General features: G+C 39.9%; 1 protein-coding gene across 4 annotated transcripts in view; it reads right to left on the bottom strand.

The window, feature by feature from the left end:
- Positions 1 to 7,197: 7,197 nt before the first annotated feature.
- The window catches only part of KBTBD12 (kelch repeat and BTB domain containing 12), a 43,142-nt gene continuing 35,722 nt past the window's right edge, over positions 7,198 to 14,617 (bottom strand). For all 4 annotated transcript variants that reach the window (XM_051788930.1, XM_051788927.1, XM_051788929.1 and 1 more), the window contains one exon: positions 7,198 to 9,855. In XM_051788930.1, coding sequence (XP_051644890.1) covers positions 9,686 to 9,855 — 170 coding nt within the window. In that variant the 3' untranslated portion in view covers positions 7,198 to 9,685. The remainder of the gene's footprint in view (positions 9,856 to 14,617) is intronic.

Here is a 14,617-nt window from a genome sequence, read left to right as displayed (position 1 = left end):
ACATGCAAAATTCTGCTTTTGATCCTGGAATAGAACTGATTTCTGTTTAATTTATGGATATTTGCAGCTTGCTGAATAATTCTGTGAGTCTTTCAATTTTGATTTCTTGACAACATCAGCTTTTAAATATAAACTGTTTGTAAACTACCTTTTGAGCTACTTTCTCTTTTTTTTTTTTTTTTTTTTTTTTAATTCTGAGCAGCAGCAGCAGCAGAAATTCATCAAGTAAATTATCTTGTAACCTTGTAAGCTGTAACCTGGACTGTTCCGTTTGATATGTAGTGAAAGAGCTTTGATTTGATTTTTATTGTATTTCGTTCAAACTTTATTATAAAACATCTCCCAGGGACACTTGCATGAGAAACACTTTGCAAGTAAAAACAGCATTGCATTTCCAGTCTCCCACTTTTAAAGGTTATTATAACATTTTTATCATGCTTACTTATCTCCATAATATACCACTGTATGGAAGACAACTGCAGCAGTTAGGTCATAGAGCTAGATGTCTCTATAGGTTTTTCTAATGGATTTTATTTTCCCATACAACAAAAGGGGTTTCAGTGTGTCATTAACCCAGTGACCAGTGCTTCTGCAGTTGGACTGTGGGCTGTCCCCAGGCAGCTATATTTTCGATGTTCTCTGACTCCAGTTTTGTCTCCACTGTTTTACCAACATGAAACTTCGTGTAGATTTGTAACAAATGCCTCTCAAAAACCTACTATAATTTAAATAGAGAAGATTACCTTTGTGGGTGACTCTTTTTGAGTGGGTTTTATGTTGATCCCGATAGCTGATTCCTTCTCTAGAATTGATCCACCCATATTTTTCAGTGGAACAACAGTGACTTTCAGCAGCTGGATACTTTCAGCTTGTATTCAGGTTGAGCATACAAAGTGCTTACTTGACAACTCTTTCCTTCTAAAAATTGCAATTTAAATCCAAACTAGATATAAATTACAACGTGTCACATCTTTTTATCAACTTTTGATTACTATTTATCTCTCAGTCTCAGAGAAAGCTTTTTAAAATACTAACAGGATGACAGGCTTGGGTTGATCCTGCTCCTATTACAATCATTTGCCAAAAATCCTACTGGGTCATAGCCTCTGAGTGGATCACATCCCTGTGGATCTCCTAATGCACTTTATAAAATGTATCCAGTAAATCCTGTAACAACAGAAATATGATTAAATACACAGAGCACAGATGGTTCCAAAAAACCCCAAGCTATAGCTTAACTTTGAATTTTTACTTATAAAGATTTACTTTCCTTATAAAAGTAGGCCATAGAAGTCTTTTTCAATATTTATCTAGCTCAGCTAGGGAAATAAAACAGTAACTACATGCTGATCTGTGCAATATCACAGAAGTGCAAACACATTAAAGTCCTCCTTAAATGCAAGCGAGCAGGCCCCTGGCCAACTGGGAAGAGCAAGAGAACAGCTAACATGGCTGAGTTTTATAGACATGCCAAGTGGCTTAGCAGCCTTTGCTGAATGCTGCTATTACAGCGGCTTGCCTGAAATAAGAAACAAAGAAATCAGATTAAAGACTGAGCTGCTTAGGACAGCAGCATTAGTACAGCAAATTTCCTGGCAAGAGAGCTGTGATTTTGGGCATCAGATGAGTGCTCCATGCTGCAGTGCTGAGCGAGGGTGGATTCTTAACCCATTTTGAAAAATACTGAATGAAAACCTTTAGGAAGGCTTTATCAGCTGTGAATACTGGAAAGAGGGTGAGCTTCCTATCCTGTGGTTTTGTTCATATGCTATTTGGCATCTTTGTGTAAGAGCCTGAGAAGCCATCAAGCAGTAAGCTGTTAATGCACCAGTCGCGACAAGGCTTTGGAGCAATTATCAATCTCTGTGCAGTCTTTGACTGTTTGTCCCCTTAGAGCACTCTGAAGAGCCAGCTTTATAGTGGGCTTGCTCCAGAGCTGAGGTGAATGCTGGTGCATCAAGGCACAGTTTGATGAGTGAATTTTCAAGTGGCAGTGCTGGCACAAGCGGCTGCTGTTCCACACACCTGTTAGCGAGCACTTGTTCCCTGTGCCTCTCTCCGTGCTGTGCCAGTATAAGCAATTTGTAGCTTCATGACAACATGGACTACAAAATGATCTGGCTGCAAAAGACTTTTGCAAGTCCTGCAGCTGAATTACAGAGTTAGCCTTTTTCATACTCGTTTAGGAGGTCTGACTGCAACATGAGTGAATACCTGAGTTATCTTCAGTTGAGCCTGACAATTAATGAGAGCAGCGAGCATGTAACAGCTTGGGCTTCATGATGGGCTGTCCAAGCCAGCTAAAGATCACACTGAATTGCTACAACAGCTGGCACCTGGACTATTGAATCTTCACATGCTGATCACTACATCACATCACATCTGGCTTGGGTACATCTATTCAGCTTAAAATCACCTCTCACAACAGCAAGATGGCTGTGGCTATAGCTTTCTTAAGTGCAAGTGTGTCCCAGCTGACAGAAAAGAGGGGCTAGAATATATCAGAAACCTTTGAAGACCACTTTTCTTCTTACTTTTTTATCTTCTTACCTTTACTTATACATTTTGTAATCTACTGTAGACTGTTTAAGTAGTTAAGTGGGCAACACAGCCTTACAAGGTGTCATCACGGAAGGATGGTCAAGGAATGAGCAAATTAAGAAGCCTTTAGGTTTTACTTAGTTTTACTCAGTTCTGTAACTGAGCAAGTGGATGCCACATTGTTTACACTTCAGCAATATCCTAAAACCCTTTTATGCATATTCTGTAGGTGATTCCTTGGATGCAGCAGTACCTTTTAGTGGCTAGTTAATGCATCACAGGTTTGTTACAGAACTCCCTGGAGAGCTGAAGCTTTCCTATCAAAGATGTGGTAGATCATCTAAATTCAGGTCTCAGTTACCCAGTAAATCTACTACGCTTCTGCAAAGCACCTTCTCTTTCTTTGCTTCATAGCAACTGTGGCTATATAAGTGGAATAATTTATTAAATCAAATCTGCTTTGAGAAAAATACAGTTCATTCATCTTTCTAATTACTACTGTTCAAATTTAGCCTCAATTAGCGACCTCTCAATTCACTGAGATTAGTTCTGCCTGTGTACAAGCGAGACTAGCTATGAAGGCACATGTAATAAGCCCTACATTTCTTCTACTTAATGTATCATAGGATTAGATATCTGCTGTTGATTTTCTGTGAAGCAGTAAACAAAATGCCCTTGTTAGCTGCAAACATCTCCTTTCCCAGGAAGGCTCAATTTCTGAATGCTATGGACAGAAAATGTTATGTTCTGTTACCAAAAATCAGGGAGATGACAGCAGTGTAACAATGTTATTGTTCTACCATTGTATAATACTTTTTAATATCTGGATCTTAACATGACATCACAGGCATGTGAGCCACTCCCTCTAAAAACAGAGCAAGGCAGATCCACAAAATGAGTAGAGGTATATTATTCTAACTATTTTACATAGGTGAACCTAGGAGGGGAGACCAAATGCCCAAGGCTAGTAAATGGAGTCATTGAACTGAAAACACACTCCAGAGGTTCAAATTTCCAATCTGTGCTCTAGTTACAAGACATCACCCTGTGATCCTCCTCCTCATACTGGAAATCCTGGAAAAAACCTATTGAATGGCTATCATAGCTTTTTATGTTTGGATTCAGCAGTTGTTTCAGCCACATTCGAAAGGAATGAGTCAGAAATTTGTGTATGTGGGAAGTGGTTTCCTCTCACATTACTGCATGTATGGATGAAATACATTTCCTCTACTATGAGGCTGCTGAATGAGAAAATAAAGTAGTGCAGCTGACTGGCATTTTAGTGGTTGTACTTCGACCCTGATAATGAAAAGCCAGCGGCCTCGGGAGGCCAGTTTGGATAATGCATTCCATAGGAAAGCTGATGAAGTCACTTGCATTATTATGAAAGATGACTAGAATAGGACAAAGTGGAGAAAAAATACCAATATTAAAACCAGATAAATTAGAGACTCGGTTCTTTAGTGAAACCTGGCCTGGCTGAAAATGCGGGAGGAAGTCAGGCTTTAAGACATGAGCTGTAGTGAGATAATGAAGACACCTCCCTCTGTGCTTCAGTCAGTTTTTCTAGCAACTAGTGTTCAGAAATCAGAGATAATGATAATGGCTTGTGCCTACAGTCATTACAGCTCTGGCACGCACAGTATGCAAGGCATTTAATGTCAAACTTACCAGCACCACGCAGGGAGACAGCGGCAGGGCTAAGTAGAACACAGGTCACCTGCCTTCCAGCCCCAGCTGTAATCAGAGGACCAGTGACACTGCAGAGCAGGCAGGTTTTATTTGGTATGAGAATGAACAGCAAAATTTGGCCTGGGGCTAGAACCTGCCCAAAGATGAATGTCCTCCAATCCCAGGGGCCGGTGTGGTCTTTCTTCTGTCCTTCAAAGATGATTTGATCCGGGAGCGATAAGTTTCTGTGAGGTCTGGAGCCTGGTGAACACCTCAGGTGGCTGTCCCTAAATTCTGGGGAACTAAAGGGGAAACAAAGGAGTTCAAGGGCTGGTCAGACAAGTGGGCTGAGGGCAGAAATGGGATTAAGGGAAGAGAAACAGAAGAGGCTTGCACAAAGCTTTCAAGAGAACTCTGAGCTTCTGAGGGGAGAGCTACATCCAGCAAAAAATTGGAGAAGAAGGAAGACATAGGGGAGTAATAAAAGATTTCCCCATTTGTTCCTTACCTCAGCAGGGAATTTAAGGTTCTTTTTGACATGAAGCCCAGAATTGTTCCAATTATTTAAAGATCAGCACCTTTTTTAAGTACTCTGATGAGCTATGCAGAAGACACAGTTGCTAGGTATGTTTTATAAAAAAGGATCTTACTGCTGTCAGTAAAGAACTTCTAAAACTAACCTTACACATGTGTATATAAAACACGTAGGAGTGCACATCATGGGACACTTAAAAGCATTTTTGTTTGAAGGTAATTCCTTATGGCAAGGCAGGCCAGTCTGTCAGGAGCCACAGCTCCACACCACGCTGGGTCCCCCTGCTCTGGCAGCACAAACACGTGGCCCCAGCCTGATCTGTGCTGTGGTTGCAGTCATGGGTGATTAGTAAATCATTCCATCAGACACCAGGCAGGGCAGTACACACCGAGGGACATTCACCAAGAAAGAAGGAAAGTGCACTTCCGGGTACTTTTTATGTATATTTTCCAATATTTCCTTTGCTTTCAACCTCTGCATGTCAAATGATAGCAAATTGCAAATGTACTAGTTCCAGCTGAGCACAACTGGGGGTGAAATAGCTTTTCTTTGAAGCTAGAGCTAGAGTCCACTTGAAAAGCTGTAGGGAGAGGCACAGACATTTGCAAATGAGTAACTGAATTTCTGACCAGGTGATTTTTCAAAGCATTGTGATTCATGAAACATATTTTCAGAGGAGCTGCATAATCCATTAGGAGAGCAACTTGTGAAAGGGATCATCCCCATAGCTAAGATGGGAATCACTAGGTAAACAGCTTATTAGAAGAATATCATCATCTACCAAATCAGCAGAAAAGCAATATAGATCTTTATGAAAATATTTTAACATAAAAAGAAATTATAGCATTTTCCCCATTGATTTTCATATGGTCATGGATCTCATTACACATTTCAAGTAGGTTTAAAAGTACAGGATAAAGATCCAGGGCCAAATCCTTTTACATCTGAACCATGCCTAGGAGGAGATGGGGAGGATGATTCATCCCACCTTGGCTCCACTGCATGTTGTAACACTCTGGGAGCACTTCTCATGTCTTGTTGCTGGTCTCAGTTTTGATACTCCCTCAGCCTCTTACCTGGAGCATATCTGGGAGTGCTGGTAGAGGAGCTGACAGCTCTGTGTGCACAAAGGCAATTTTCTTTTGGCAAATCAAGGCTTTCCAAGCACAGTGTGTGTCTGCTGGAGCACAGTGCAGACACTGCCCCATAAATTTCGATATTGCACACATGCAAAATGTGTGTGTGTTTGCCTGGCACGGGCAGGGACTGAGGCAAAGGCAATCCCAGCAGTGGTGTGTGAGGGCGGGTAGTCAGATGCCTGATGGTTTACATATGTGGGCAGTTCCTGTGACCACACATATGAAAACAGAGATGAGAAATCTCTAGGGGTCCTTATGCAATCAGTTATATGTGTACAATTTCAAAATAAAACATTAGCTGGGGATAAAAATGGAGAGCTTCGATTAGCTTTTTATAGCACTTCTTTTTTGGCTTTACTCCCTGCATGCCACACAAACAGCTACCTCTCCAAAATTTTTCTTCATATTTGGGAACCAGTGATGTAACTTCAGCACTTCAGGTGAAACTTCTATATGCCTTTGCTTCATAACCCCTCATTCATTTAAACAGCTAGTAGCTTCCAGCACTGCTTTATTTATATTTTAGAGTTATGGGTGATGTCAAATCAGCCTTGATGAAACACTCAGCTAACTACTGCTCAGACTGCAAAGGGCTGCAGTAAAGTATTATTTCAGTGAAACCCACAAGCTTGGAGAATGCATATTCTGTAATTATTTAATAATTTTTCTTGCATCAGGTTTTGTCATAAAAGAAATTAAGACTCTTAAGGACTTTACCAGCAATGTGAGTTTATCCATGGACTAGCAGACCTGCAGTATTCTTATAGTCTCAGAAGGATTTTGGTTGAGATCTATACCTCTCAATAAGTGTGCTTTCTTCCTCTTCCTTCCTCAGCCAAGCTACATTTCCAAATATTGGTTTAGAAATTTTAGTCACCCCAAGGAGAACCCGTGAACTACATAGGGACAATATAAAATCAAGAAGTTAGTGTCCCCATTTTAGATTTAATCCAGAAAAAAAATTCTCCTGCTTGACATACAGTGCTAGACATTCCAACTTGGGCAGAAACTGAGAGACACACACAAGTGAGAGTCCCCACTCACAGTCAGACCCTGTGGGCAGCAGGAGAGGTGATGCTTGGTGCACACAGGGGGAAGGTCACTTGCCAGTGCTGCATGAAAAATAAACCTGTTAATTGCCCACTAAAGCTCAAGATCACTGATTGCAAGGTCAGTATTTAAAATATGTCATTACTCTCCTCAGTTATTAAGTCAGACCTTCTCAGAGTACATACTTTCCTTTCATCCAGCTCATTAAATATCAGTCAAAAAAGCAAAACATATGAAGTGGTAAAGAAACAGCCAGCTCACTACTGGAATAAAAGTTTAATAGAGGAGTGTCAGCTGTATTTCACATACATGGTCAAATATGACTAGTGAAAGCCTGCAAATGTCTTCCTTCTCCCCTTCAAATACTACAAGTAGACTGTCTTTTAGAGAATAAAATCAAGTAGATTAGGCCAGGCTTTAAACCTCAGGAACCATAAGTAATAGACCATAAAGCAGAGACCAAAGAAAAAAAAAAAACAACCCTTTTAAACATTCTTCCTTAAAGCAAAAAAGGTGAAAGAAGCAAAAGCAGTACCTACAGTCACAAAATTTCACAAGGAAACAACATATGCACAAGAACATTGCTTCCAGCTGCCCTAAGAACCTTGTAGAGAAGTTAGAACACGATTACCTTTACTTCACAGTAACAACAAAAGCCAAAGAGTTTCCAATATTGGATGGTTATCAATTGGAAGAACTTTCCATTGAGTTTGTTTAAAAACCTGTTAAAGCAGAGTTTGCCTCCTTGATCTTATGCCTACAACTGCATTTAGTGACCAGAGGGGTTAAGATTGTAGGAACCGGCCGCTGATTTGTACTGCTGAAGTTCATGCTTGTCACAGCTCTGTTCTAGGCAGATGATGACCTACATATGAAAAAAAGAATGGCTGGATAATACAGAAATTATACAAACACAAGAGTTTAGGCTGTCACACTCATTCTGCTTGGGAAACATAAGGAGAGACAAGTGATTATCTGCTCACAGATTTACTTCTTTTCTACATGTTTTCCTGAGTTTCTTCTCCCCAGTTCCCTTATTATCTGAGCACTTCTCAGTGTCCTACTAGTGTTATCAAATAAGATTTAGTGACACTCATGCTAGTATTTTTACATGACAGCTTAATACTCCCACTGGGTATTTTAGAGAATAGTTCATAAATCAGAAAAGTCAGAATTGGGAAAGGGCTTTCGGGTCATCCTCTCCATCCCTCTCTGCCATAAGCATTTCAAGCAAAAAAAAATCCAACCAAAAAAAATAGCTGATACTTTTGCAGCCTAAAATAAGACTGAGAAAGAAAATAGAGATGCTCTGAAGTGCAATCCTGCAAATAACTATGGATGAACTACCCGATGGATTCCCTCATTTCATTGCCAGTTCTTTCCTTTTAGTTTTGTTGCTGCTTTTGTGGGATCAAAAGCAACTTCTTGCTGACAATGGTCATGACAATGATCATTCTCATATTGTCTCATAAAGTATGATATATCATACTTTACTCAGTGTTTGTCTCTGACATTCATTCTGCATTGCAGCATACTATCATTTGCAATTGTGGCCCAAGAGCACAAGTGAGATTTCCAATTCCCTTGTCTGTACTGCCCAGGCAGTGACAGACAGATACACTGTAAGGTAGGCACCAGAGACCTGATGAATAGTTATTGGTAATTTAAATGGGATGGTGGTACTATGAACAATTTTCTCTCTAACCTACTGTCTTCAAGCTCTACAAAGGCTAACTATGCCTTCAGAAGCACTGTTTGAATTATTCCTCTTCCCTGTGATTATAGCCAACTCTGTTGGTAGAGAATTTACCTTATGCTACTTCATTAAAGCTATTCCTATTATATAAAAATTTATTGTTTAGCATGTCTATCCTTTCCCTGTAGCTGCAAAGCTGATATGCAGATAATAATGATCTGCTTTGTTATTTTGCATCCCCTTCTCCATCTCTCAAAGGGAGTTTCCTAACAGAGCTCTAAGATCTTGGTCACAAAAGGCCTTGTAACAGATAGATTCTATGTGAAAATTTAGGATTCTTCTTGTCTTTGGTACAGAATGACTAACCTTGCTGGAAGACTTTTTTGTGACTTGTTGCCAAAAGACTAGTTTTCTACTAGCACAGGTTCAGCTCTACTGGCAAAGACAGGATCTCTTGACTGTCCTGTCTGTGGGTTAGATAATATTTGCTGTAGCTTGTGCACTTGGTTAATGAACCTTGGCTAATGTGTTTTTGTTTAAAATGAACAAAGGCTTGTCTATGTTTTCCCTTTGCATCAGTAAACTATGGTCTGGCACTTGTTTTCATCAGTTAACTTCATATATTTCTTAGCTTCCTGGATAGCTTAGTAGAACCACGTGTGATGAACAGCAAAGGAGGGTTTCCCGTGGCTAAAGCTTTCTGTCATATGTCATGCTCTGCTGTGAAATGAGCCCTGGGCTGCCCCTTGCCTGTGAGGCAAAGGGTCCCAGCAGCCCATATTGTGCCCAACACTGAAGCTTGTGCAGCCAGATTGAAGATGAGAAGCCATGCACAAAGGTAACCTTGACTTTCAATCACAGAAGTGCAGAGTACCAGTACTAGCAAATAAAGCATTGTCCAAGAAGCACAGCCCAGAGGCAATTCTGTCCTTAAGCACATGTTGCCATTTCCTCTCCGTGGCACTCAGCTCTCACCCAGAGCCAATGCAGCATTTGCCTCTCCACATTCTTCAGTTTCTGCAGAATCTGGAAGCACTGAGGGTCACTGAACTTCTATTGGTCCACTAAATCGGGGGGAGGAGGGATAAGATCCCGTGGGTTCAGCCGGGCAACAAGGCAAACATCGTAACTGTCGTGCATGAGGACGTTGGTGGCCACCACATTCCACTGGTTCTCCCATGTATCCAGCTCAAGAATCTCTTTGGTGATAACCTCGTGACGAGCTGAAAGACAGAGGCAACAACAGCAGGCATCAGGAGGCAAGTCAAACAGGATCAAAGAGGTTTTTGCAGTTGTTATTACGACCCTTCTGAAAAGGGGCAATAAAAAGGTAATTTCTGTGGTATGAATGACTACACTGTGTGAGGAGCACACAAGTTGTCAACGTACAGCAAATGAAATAGTGCAGATGGAGATCTGTGCAGTGCAGTCAGTCCTCACCCTCTCGGCTCCAGGTGCAGCTGCAGGGACAAAAGCATCAAGTGCTCCATCTTGGCACAAGTATGCAGGTGGCATTTCAGCCTGCAGTCAATTGTCAAATGTTCATCTTTTCAAGGCAGAGTATTGCCTCTTGTTCACAAGTATGCCTACATGCAGTATATTGTCTTTTCTTTGCCCTGACTAAAATACAGCTCTCAGGCTGCTGGAAGCACTCCAAGACTATTTTTTCCTTGGGTGCAAAGTCTGGACATCCTGTGATTTAGGAGAAATAAAAAACCTCCAAGGCTTTAAATGTACTTTAGATGGTCTGAAGTGCTGAGGAATTTGTCATGAACAGTTAGGTTAGAAGAATGCCATTAAATCACAGCCAATCTCCAGACAAGAAGCTTTTTACAGAGACTAACAAAAAATGAAAGAATCTCCATGCAGCAGAGAACCATAGCTGTCAACCAGCAGTGCTATATTAAACTTCTTACAAGACCACAAGCCCTTTCTCTGCTAACAGCAGTCCTGAGCTCCACAACAATTGTTACTCAAACCCAAGTTCTCTCCTAAAAATAAAAAGTGTCTTTCATTTCTGCTCACTTTTTCTTTTCATCTTAAAGTTGCTTTCTCACAGCAAGTAACCTTAGCCTAAAGTTTTCTTACTTTGAGCTGAGGACATGCACGTGCTTTGCTGTCAGATGAGTTTCTGGAGAGATGCAAGAGAACAGACACTCCACAAATATCAGGATAAGAACCATAATAACAAAAAACCATTGAATACTCCATGCTGTTTTATTGAGTCATAAGAGACTGGTGACAAGATAAACTTTACAGGGTTCAGACTGAGGTTCCCATTCAGCTATCCCTTATAGAAAGCTTTTTTCTAAAATAAAAAAAAACAAACCAACAACAAAAACCTCCCACCACCGCCAACGCTGTCTCATGTCTATCAACTGCACCTCACTGTTTGGGCACTGCCTTTGTGTGGAACTGGCAGCAAAGGATTGGAGAAGGGGGAAAGAGTGAAAAGCAGAAGAACATTCAGAGACATATATTGTTTCCCTTGTTGGAAACAGACAACATATTTTTCCAGAGGACAACAAACCAGGGGATTTAGTGCCCCCAAACCAGTGCTGTCATGGTTTAGGTTCCATGCAAAATTGGTGTTGGCGTTATGATGATGTTGTGTGGTGGGATGTAAAATACCTCTCAGGCTTCTCTGTGAGGAGGAATTTCAGCATGTGGGAAGGTCACATGGAAACAAGACTTCTCCTCCTCCCAAGATTGACTTCCTTACTGAGTGCATACAGGACAGCTCTGTTTTCTGCAGGTCCTGCACATGCACAAGATCTGTGGATGTTGCAGTTTTATGAACATTTCTGCACGTTTTTGTCATGTTTATCTAAGGAAACCACTCACCAACCATTCACCATCTCTGTCCCCTCTGATAAGAAGGGCAGCACATTGTTTCTACCCCACCATCCACAGCCTGTACTCATTTTGCCCTCAGTTGTGTCACAATTGGTTGTAATACAATTTTTGTTGGTCCAAACTCAGACCTCTGGGACTCTCACAGATCTCTAGGAGCTTGTTTGAGTAAAATTTGAATAAGATTTCATGATATAGTCACACCTGAGTAGTTTTGTTCTTTTCCATTCTGTGAAACAAGTTATGATGGTTTACTTATTGAACCTGGATATAAAAGGAGAACAATAATAATAATAATCCATAGGAAAGGTGCAGCCATTCAAGATAGAAGACAGCAGACTGCTAAAAAAACCCAGTTACATGTGAAGAGAGAAGGCATGACTGACAAACAGCAAACAAATAACCAGCCAGTTACCAGTACCAGCACAGAGTTCACTTCTATATGACCCTGCGAGAGTGAAGAGGTTTTTCCTAAGAGGTAAATACAGACACAAACAGACCTAACCTGTGACACAGGAGGCTCCAGTCACTGTATTTTTTTATTAGATCATCTCTTTTATACAATAAATTTTTATGCCTGGGTTTTCTTTGGCATGGATGATGACAAAAATGAGACAATCAGAGGAAAAATAATCAAACGTTGGAACCAAGACATTCTGTGAGTGATTGCAACACTTCAGAAAAAAAAAACATAATTAAAACATCAAAGGCTTATTCAGCAACCCTTCCTTAACAAGCCTTGCTGTGTTTTTTCCTGACCCTGGTGACTCCCCACCTTTGGTGTCCCATGTTTCCCTTTTCTGTGGGATGTTGTAACTGGTTTTGTTCCACTTTATAAATTCTGCTTTCCAGCACATGGAGTGTTAGTTAACTCTTAACCCTTGAGAGATAAAAAGAGTATGTTTTTTAAATAAGGGAAGTAATAATTTCTCTAGTCTTATCTTGTTTAATATGAAAGGAAACAGCACTCTTTAGATGAGAAAGTTCATGTGAGGAAAGGCACTGCTTAAAATAGTCATACTTGAGAAAAAAATATACATCTTTTCTTTTTAAAAGAGAAATTACTTAAAGCACCTCAGCTCTTAAGCCTTTTTTTAAATTATTTTTTAATTTTCCTGGTAAAACCAATAGAAAAGGTGATGCTTTTCAAAGAGAATAGCACCTTTGACTTCAGGCTCTAATGTTATATTTCAGCTTTAAAGTTTTAAGCTTGAAGGTGCAAATAATTCCTGATTCTGCTTCATTGATTCATCTTATTTAATTGTAATTTATTTTTTTAAGGGTAATATGTTAGCAGCCAATTTGCTTACAAGAGAATCATGGAACACCCACAAAAATAAATTGGCTGTATTACAGAACTTTAAAACTTACCTACTTAAAAAGCCACCCCACACAACTCCCTGTCATCATAGCATTATTCTGCCTCACTTACCAGATGACCACCTTACCTAATGAAAGGATTTCACTAATTTCTTCTACAAAACCAGGCAGTATTTTTCTGCACTTTCTTGTTTAACCATGAGAAGTTTTAAGAAACTGTTTTACACTGTGTTTTTCTGCAAAGGAGTTAAAGTGAGAATTATTCTGGTTGTACAAACCTAACTCTAGCGCAGATCCTTTTCCAGCAGTAAAATTGTGTTGATAATAGTATGATTTATTCATACTCAGGAAAGGAAAACGCTAAACCAGCATAGGGAACATTAATCATAAATTTATCCCCACCAGAAACTATGGTATATTAAAAAGAGTCAGAACATTTTTGGTACAGTTATGCCTTTTTGATATGGAAGTGCAGACTGAAGCTACACTGAGCCTACAAACTTATCTTTTCCCAGTGTCAAGACTTGAGTTTATACCTGAAAACATTTACTTTATAAACATTAAAATTGTATTTCATATATGCAAACACAGTAGTCAAAGTAAAATGAATCTAATCTTTAAATTATCTTTTATATTCTCGTCTGTAAACACAACACTTTCCTGCAATTTCTCATATGACTTTTTTCTTTGAAAGTGCAGAAGAAGAACAAAAATATTAATTTTCAGTAAGTGCCTGCCTGCACTCCCTATACACAATCATGCTTTTTCTTTAAAAGATTTTTATGATTCACTCCCCGAATATGGCCAGACTTCATTTTATGATGTAAGTTTTCTCATGTCGTTTGAATGTTTGATGAACGATTCTTGGAAAGGCCCCCAGTATGACTGCAGGCAACATAAATATTTGATTTGCTTTTTCATCTGGTTTTTTTCCTTTTTTTTCTTTTTTTAAACCACATTCCATTTGTGATTTGGAGGTTGAGGGGAGGAAGAACTTTCCATGTGACAACGGTATTTATTAGCACTTTTGTCCTTTCTTTTGACCTTTCTTTCTCTTTCCTATTCATAACCAAAAATTCGGATACAATTATTAGAGTTTGGATTGTGAGGGTTAAAGGGAGGCAGATGTAGAAGAATTAAGCAATATGCTTAACAGGTAGAAAATCCATAGTTCATCCAAGATTATTAATCATGCAGTTATTATGTTTGTAAGCCAAGAAAAATAAATTCACTGTGCTGTAGCCTGCTTAGTGTCCAGAGGACTGAACCCAAAAAATGTCATGCTGAAATTCCATTCACTGGAGCTAAATCTATGGCAAGTTTGCTAAAATGTGGTCAATATTTCATTATTTCTTCCAGAATTCCATTGACATCAGCTCGTATATTTGCTCCAGCTTATGAGTGAGGAAGCAGAGTTATGGAAATGGTGAGAGCATGTGCCAAGTCACGAGTCATGGTGCCTCTGCATCAGTGCAGGGCAGAGACATCTAAAGTAGTTTGGAGACAAGCTCACCTGCCCACTAGCAGTGACAGAACCACATTGACACACTGTTGGATGGCCAGCAGCACCTTAGCAACTTTATCCAGAGCAGGCCAGCATAGAACCAGACCTTAGCACAGAACTACCTTGTGTGGTGGGAGTAGTCTCAATCTCACATCTGTCCTTGAGCTCTGTGCTCTGGGACATCCTCACACAGGCCCCTTACCTGAGGTCCTCCTGACATTGTCCTCAGGTTGTCATAGCACCTTTTCCTTTCCAGTTTGCAGTTTCCTAATATGCTCTGTCTTCTTTTGCATAAATCAATTTACAAA

The sequence above is a fragment of the Manacus candei genome, unplaced genomic scaffold, assembly GCF_025592945.1.
Source record: "Manacus candei isolate 608988 ecotype Guabito, Panama unplaced genomic scaffold, ASM2559294v1 h1tg000025l, whole genome shotgun sequence".
Lineage (NCBI taxonomy): Eukaryota > Metazoa > Chordata > Aves > Passeriformes > Pipridae > Manacus > Manacus candei.
The sequence above is the reverse complement of the archived record's forward strand: the minus strand, read 5'-3'. Positions and strand labels throughout refer to the sequence as shown.